Source organism: Engraulis encrasicolus, chromosome 10 (assembly GCF_034702125.1).
Source record: "Engraulis encrasicolus isolate BLACKSEA-1 chromosome 10, IST_EnEncr_1.0, whole genome shotgun sequence".
NCBI lineage: Eukaryota > Metazoa > Chordata > Actinopteri > Clupeiformes > Engraulidae > Engraulis > Engraulis encrasicolus.
In genome coordinates this window covers 19,107,315-19,114,814 of record NC_085866.1, presented here as the reverse complement: position 1 = coordinate 19,114,814, position 7,500 = coordinate 19,107,315, and the positions used below count along the sequence as shown (strand labels likewise).

The following is a 7,500-nucleotide window of genomic DNA, read 5'->3' as shown; positions in this document are numbered from 1 at the left end:
GGAGGGAGGAGAGGAGGGAGAGACGCGGAGCAGATCTCGAGGAGAGATGAGGGTCCCGACTCCTGAAATACCAGGCGATTCTTTTTCAATGTTCTATGAATCTTTTGCTGAATAGCCTACATTAAATGTGTTTAAACATTTGTTTTCTTTCAAAGAACATGCGTACAATTTAATGTTGGCTTCATGTCATACTTTAAGAAATACTGCTCGAAAACGCTAGTGATATTCGGCAACGTTTGATATTGCGTGTATTCGGCCACGCATGTTATTTTTTGTGCATTCCTAACAACAACAGCATTAGTTATGAAATTATGACATTAGTTATGAAGTGCGTCCTATGACGCAGTGCGTCTTGTCTGTGGAAAAAGTCACGGTCCTTGGTGGTGCGTCTTTTAACCCAGTGCGTCTTTTGGTCCCGAAAATACGGTACATCATTTTACTTAAATCAAGTAGGTAGCAGGCTTCACTCAGGTTTCTTGATAACTGTTAAGGGTGCTGTCCCAGATGAATACTTAGAATCAAAGAAAAGGGGGGCGCACCTTGCATCATTTTTTTCTTCTTTATTTTTGTGCACAGACGCGCGTCTGTGCACAAAAATAAAGAAGAAAAAATTTATGCAAGGTGCGCCCCATAATTTTACTTCAAATGTCCCTCGCTGAAAATCCATGTGATGTACAAATGGCGTATCATGAGTTGACTCCCTTTATTTGCTGGTTCAAGTACCAGTGTGTATGATAACGTGTGGCATCTCTAAAGACTCTTCCCCACTGCTGGTTTTCTGGTAGGCCAGCTCAATAACGTGCGACTCGGTCGCCACTTTTTGCTTCATGATAGAGCTGTGTCGTGCCCGAAAAAGCAAAAAGTGGCGGCTGAGTCGAGCTGTTTCGAGCTGTAGGCCTACCAGAAAACCGGCAGTGGAAAAGAGCCCGACTTAGCTATCTAGTTACAGTCTCCAAGTATTACAACAGCGTGCAATCCCCCCTGCTATAGTGACTGTGTTCATGTTATGTGCTTGCTGATTCCTGCTGTGAAAATGTTCAACTCGGGTTAAGTGTAGAGATGATAATATAACATTAGGCTTATCTTTTTTCTTGTAGGCTCCATGTTCTATTACAATGTGCAGCCTCAGTGTTACAGTCACTGACTGTGTTCATGACATGTGCTTACTGACATCTTAGGTGAACCACAGTGCATCTGTAACATAATGGTATATAAGACCTAAGATGTAACACAAGATGTATTTTTCTTCCAGGCTCCCCATACTATGACAACGTCAGGCCGCTCTGCTACAGCGACTCTGATGCGGTGCTGCTGTGCTTCGACATCAGCCGACCAGACACGGTGGACAGCGGACTGAAGAAGGTAAGAGGATCAAAGAGAGCCTGCAGTCTTCACTACACACTTAGGCACACACACACACACACACACACACACACACACACACACACACACACACACACACACACACACACACACACACACACACACACACACACACACACACACACACACAATCTCTCTCTCTCTCTCTCTCTCTCTCTCTCTCGATCTTGGTGTCTCACACACACACACACACACACACAATCTCTCTCTCTCTCTCACACACACACACACACACACACACACACACACACACACACACACACACACACACACGCGCGCAACAGCTCCCCAGGGCTGTCGTTCGCCCACCTTCTTCCCCTCTCATGTCTCCCTGCTAACAAGGCAAGGCCTTCAGACTAACACATGATGCAAGAGGAGAGCAAACACACACACACACACACACACACACACACACACACACACACACACACACACACACACACACACACACACACACACACACACACACACACACACACACACACACACACACACGTTATCTCTGTTTTTCTAGTTTATTTTAGCCGCCGAACATTTCCCAACAGACAGGAGGTATTCCAAGGACAGCCGAGTTTTCACTGACATAAACATGTGTTCCACTTGAAGTGCAGCTACACTGTACGACACGAATGCAAACCCGGCCCTCCATATGCTCCATAATCCATGAAAGTATATTCAAAGAAATGAAACTCTTGTCATCATATGGTGATTTCAGGCCGAAAGGAAAACACGATTCCCACACCTAATCCACACTATAGCAGAGAGAGGGAGAGAGAGAGAGAGAGAGAGAGAGAGAGAGAGAGAGAGAGAGAGAGAGAGAGAGAGAGAGAGAGAGAGAGAGAGAGAGTTTGTGTCTGTGCTCATTGTGTCATCATGTGTGGGCATGCATGCACTGACTCCATGGAACCTGAGTGTGGACATGCCATTACACAAAACGAACTATTTGTACATATTAAAACTGGTGGCGGGAGCATAGTACATACATGCTGGATGAACTGCATTGATTATATTCTCATGTGGGAAGGAGATTTTTTTCTACATTTGGATGATATGGTATTTTCATGAGTATAATTATATTATTCATAAAAATACCAGCTATTCACAATCTCTCTCTCTTTTTCTCCCTTCTTTTCTCTCTCTTTTTCTCTCTCTATCTGTGTGTGTGTGTGTTTGTGTGTGTGTGTGTGTGTGTGTGTGTGTGTGTGTGTGTGTGTGTGTGTGTGTGTGTGTGTGTGTGTGTGTGTGTGTGTGTGTGTGTGTGTGTGTGTATTTGTGTGTGTGTGTGTGTGTGTGTGTGTGTGTGTGCGTGCGCGCGCGCAGTGGAGGACAGAGATCATGGACTTCTGCCCAAACACACGCATCCTTCTGATTGGCTGTAAGACTGACCTCCGCACAGACGTCTGCACGCTCATGGAGCTGTCCAATCAGAAACAAGTGCCCATTACCTATGAGCAGGTAGGCCTCAAGTATGGAGCTGATTAATATGTGTAAACTCTCTGGTGGGAACTTTCATGATTCAAGATTGCTAATTTTGTAGGGGACGAAAAGTAAAAAAAAAAAAAAAAAACTCAAGTGCAACAAGAGCTACAGATAGCAACAAATGCTATCTCTCAAATGTTTTAATATGTTTAAAATGTTAAAGTTTTTATATGAATTGAAGCAGTTTTGCTTAAACCTGCAGCAAAGTGTGATTTCCCTCCTGTTTTCGATTGTCTTTGTTGTGTTACCACACATCCTGTTCTGAACCCGTAAGCGGTGGCCTTCAAAAAGCAGAACAATGTGCTAATTTGCACACTTGTCAAACGAAGGAACGAAGGAAAGGAAATCTCCACACACTATTTCTCTTTTATCGCACCATATAGTTTTTTATTGCGCCATTAATCTGGACGCAGAAACACTATGTAGAGATTCCTTGAATTTGTTTGATGAGTCTATATTTGATCCCGACGTCAAATTTTGTGCGGCTGTCTCATACGTATGCTTTGCTTCTTTCTCCTCCTCTTCTCCATCCACCAGGGCTCGGCCTTCGCCAAGCAGCTGGGCGCGGAGACCTACCTGGAGTGCTCCGCCTTCACGTCGGAGAAGAGCATCCACAGCGTGTTCCGCACGGCGGCGCTGGCCGCGCTCAACAAGCTGCAGGCGCCTCCCAAGCCCAGCCCCGCCCGCCGCCTCTCCAAGCGCCTGCTGCACCTGCCCAGCCGCTCCGAACTGCTCACCTCCACCTTCAAGAAGGAGAAGGCCAAGAGCTGCTCCGTCATGTGAGCGACCCCACCCGACCCGACTCGACCCGACCTGATCTGACGTGGTGGCGTGCGGCACAGCGGGGGGGTGAAGACGAGACGAAACCAAGCAAGCCAGACGACCTACTGTACAGCTGCAACATCACCCACTGACCTCGCTCGAGTCAGATATGATAAATATGCCAACCACCTCCCTCCCCCGCCACCTTCCTCTTGTTATTTAGTGGTGGGGGGGGGCATCCCCACTGGACTGGTTGATTGGGGAAGGGGGGATGGGGGTGGTATATGATGGTGACATCATACACCATGTTAAAAGGGTTAACCCATGTAGACCCCCTTTTTCCCACCCCCCCAAACTTGAGAAAAAAATGTGTAAAGAAGCAAAAGAAAAAAAAGTTGCTCAGGACGTGTGGACACTTGGTTTGGTTGATGTCCATGTTGTCCTGAAAAGCTTTTTCCGTGCATATCTGCTATATTTTTGTTCTGTTTTGTTTTTTGACTGTCTCAAACACTCTCTCTATCGTCTTGGGAAACACCCTGAGATCATCTCCCAACTCAGTCTCATTTTCGCTCACTGTATATTTCAAGATTACTACTACTATGTGCAACTGTAAAAAAAACAAGAAACAAATGGTGACAGACGACATGGTGACCATTCGTAAATCATTCAACTGCTTCTGAGAGGTTAAGAGAAAACAGTGCAAACAGAAAACATCAGCCTTTTTCAGGTGGTCTCAGATGGTCTCAGATGGTCCTAGGGAGCATTAGAACATCAGCCATTTTAAGATGGGTTTTTTTTTTTGCACAGATAGTCTGTATGCACTACCACGGGGAGAAAAGCAGGGAGAAGGCAGCTGGTCTGAACCCTGTAAATAGAGCGGCCCTCGATGGGCAAGCTGGTCAGGAGAGGAAGAGGAGGAGGAGGAGGAGGATGAGGAGGAAGAGGAAGGTAGCATCTCGTCCAAACTCTTATCGCTGGCTCAGCCTGGCCCGTGAGGAGTTTATACTGGCTGTTCCCTTACTGCTGGCTTTTGCGAGTTTTCGCAGAGTTTCCAGGTTCCAGAATGGGAATATGGAATACTCAATAAATAATGCCTAATACAGAACACTTCCCCAACCCACCCCAGCCCACTCCGTTCAGCTCTCTGCACCCACAGAGCCCTTTTGTAGTGAGAACTCAAAACTAAAAAGAGGGACAAGAGAGCTTTGGAGAATTATGCACAGGCGGTTATAGAGGCTACCAAAGTTGTTGTTTTTTTTTTTTTTTTAAAGCACCCTCCCATTAAATATTGTCTGATGTGAAGGCTTCTGTTTTTAAAGAGGCAATAATATCTAGCCGGCTCGGGGTTAGGAAGGAGGAGGAGGAGGAAGTGTCTACCCCTGGGTGGTGGTGGTGGTGGTGCAATTGAGAGTGCGATCCTATTAACTTGATGACTGGTATCTGAGGGTCTGTGTGCTGCTACTGCTGCTCTTTGAGACTGGAGCTGACAGGAGCTGAAAACACACATCTCCAACCAGCCCAGGCTATCGGCCAGCATAGACAGGGGAGTTTAAAAGGGGGGTTGCTGAGCTGAGCTGTTGGGTTTTAAAAGAGGGATATGGAGCTTGCTCTGATACTGTTGGCTATAATCGGGGGCTGACTGAGACACAGATCTGGGATCAGCCCAGGGTATCATCCACCACAGACGATGCAGGGAGTTTATGGAGGGGTGGGTTGGAAGGCTGCTGAGTCGATGGGGGAGTTTAATAGGGGGGTGGGGGTGGGGGTGGGCTGCTCAGTCGATGGGGGACTTTATTGGGGTTGGGTGAAGGCTGATGGGGATGGGGAATGAAGGAAGCTAACATGCTGACTACATCAGATTTATCAGGGTTTTTTATTTATTTATTTCTTTTCCTTTTCTCCTTCAGTTCTTCAGAGATTCATCTTCAGGGGATGATCTGCCTGAAAGCAGTTGTAGCAGCACCATGTTGATACCGTTGATATTAATCAACAAAGGCAAAAAGAAAAACCAGAGAGAGAGTGAGAGGGAGATTGTAAGAGAGGAGGGAATAAAATATGGAGTTTTACCGATATTGATTTTCATTTGTCTGGAAGGATTGTCTCGGCAGGAAGCGGTAGCTGGCTTAATCTGTCGAGACAGAACAGATGATGAGCTTTTTTATTTTCCACACAGTACCGTAGTTCGGGAGATGTAGCACTCAATCCGCATTTGTCTCTTAGCTCATTGACAGCTGCAGAAACTGCAGCTTTTATTTTCCTTTTGTACAATACACGTATACAGTAGGCTACAGTACCTACATAACATATGCATTTACTTCAGAATGCATTACCAGCACTTGTGGTTGCTACGGTGTTTGTTTTTGACAGTCCAGTGTAGCCTATAGCTTAACTAACTAAAACATGACGAAATATGTAAGTTTCAACAAAAGAAATAACATCTTCAGCTTAATAGTAATGGTAAATGTGCGCAACAAACAATTTCTGGTAGAAGACAAGAAAATAATAATAAAATATAAAAAACACCACAAATCTGCTTTTAGCCACAAAGCAATAACGACTTGTGTGCTCGTAACGTGACGTGACTTATTAGGCAGTGGCAATAAAAGTAACTTCCGCTTCGTTATTTAACGTCATGCTGCTGCTCTGTGGGCCTTTGTATAGCGACACATATATTCTTGCTTAAAGAAAGAAACACGACTAGTGACCATAACGTGACCGCACCCCCATTGACCCTTCACCGTAGCCAGTTCCAGGGGCACAGGGGAGAGGAGGGTTGCTCAATGCCTGCTGCTGAACTTGTGAAACAAAGCTAAAGTAGCAAAGCTGAGAGGATTTTATGCTAAATCCAGTTAACGATTAACTTAAAAAACAACAACAACAGCAAGCTGTGGGTAGTTTAATTTGTCGACTGTGGAACATTATCACAACTCTGTTACATCTTCGAGTTACCAAAAAAATGCAATAGGAACTAGGATTGTTTACATCAGGAAGTTAAACAGCCTATGGAACAATTCAGCGTTTAGGATAACAAAGATTTGGGGTTTTCTTGGAAGGGCTTGGGTATTTGTGTAGGGATTGAGGGATTTTCATGATATCAAGTGACTAAGAAACTAAGCAACAGGCTGGTCCTGTGTAAAGAAAAGCTATTTTTCCATTCAAACCATCATTTGTTTACAGCGTTTTTTTGTCATAGTCAGTATTTATGTTTTCATTTAGTCTCAGATTTTTGTGTAGCATTGTCTAGAGCCTAGTTTTTTTTTTCTTTTTGGAAGTGCGCAACTTCAGGTGGTGATTTGTGAGCCTCCTCTTCTTTGGTCACACCAGACATTCCTCTGCATCGCCTAGCAACAGCAGCAGAGAATGAGGTCTGAGATTGGCTGTGTGGTTTTGGGGAGGGTAGGAGGAGGGCGAGGAGGATAGGCGTAGGCTCTTCCCAGCCTTTACGGCTACAGGATATAAGGCTGGCGCTACATTGGATGTGTTACGTTAAGTTGCGTGAAATATACACTGAAAAGAATGGGCTCATTTTTTTAGACTGTTCACTGTGCTGCCATCTCTGGTGTAGCCAGTTCCATTGATTATAGTGGGAAGCTAACCGTTACGGTAGATAAGTCTTTGACGTAGGCTAACGCATCCAGTGGAGCCCCAGCGTCAAGTGCTCTTTCTTTGCTTCTGTTCGAAGTGAAAAGAGGCAGAGGACAACCATTCACCACATTTTTCATTTTCTTCACCATAACGGTCCATCTGCTTGAAGAGATTGTGATGGTTGTTAGGGCAGTGACCTTGAAGGAAACCTGTTTCTTCAAGTTTTCGGCCAATGTGTGCTGCCATGGTGCGGCAATGGGGGTACTGCTAAGCATTACAAGCATGTCTTCT

General features: G+C 45.2%; 1 protein-coding gene across 1 annotated transcript in view; it reads left to right on the top strand.

Moving 5' to 3' along the window:
• Positions 1-5,331, top strand: part of rnd1b (Rho family GTPase 1b) — a 26,191-nt gene extending 20,860 nt beyond the window's left edge. Inside the window, exons 3-5 of the mRNA XM_063209622.1 lie at positions 1,253-1,362; positions 2,704-2,838; positions 3,400-5,331. Of these exons, the coding sequence (XP_063065692.1) occupies positions 1,253-1,362; positions 2,704-2,838; positions 3,400-3,645 (491 nt within the window). The 3' untranslated portion in view covers positions 3,646-5,331. The remainder of the gene's footprint in view (positions 1-1,252; positions 1,363-2,703; positions 2,839-3,399) is intronic.
• The last annotated feature ends 2,169 nt before the right edge of the window (positions 5,332-7,500 follow it).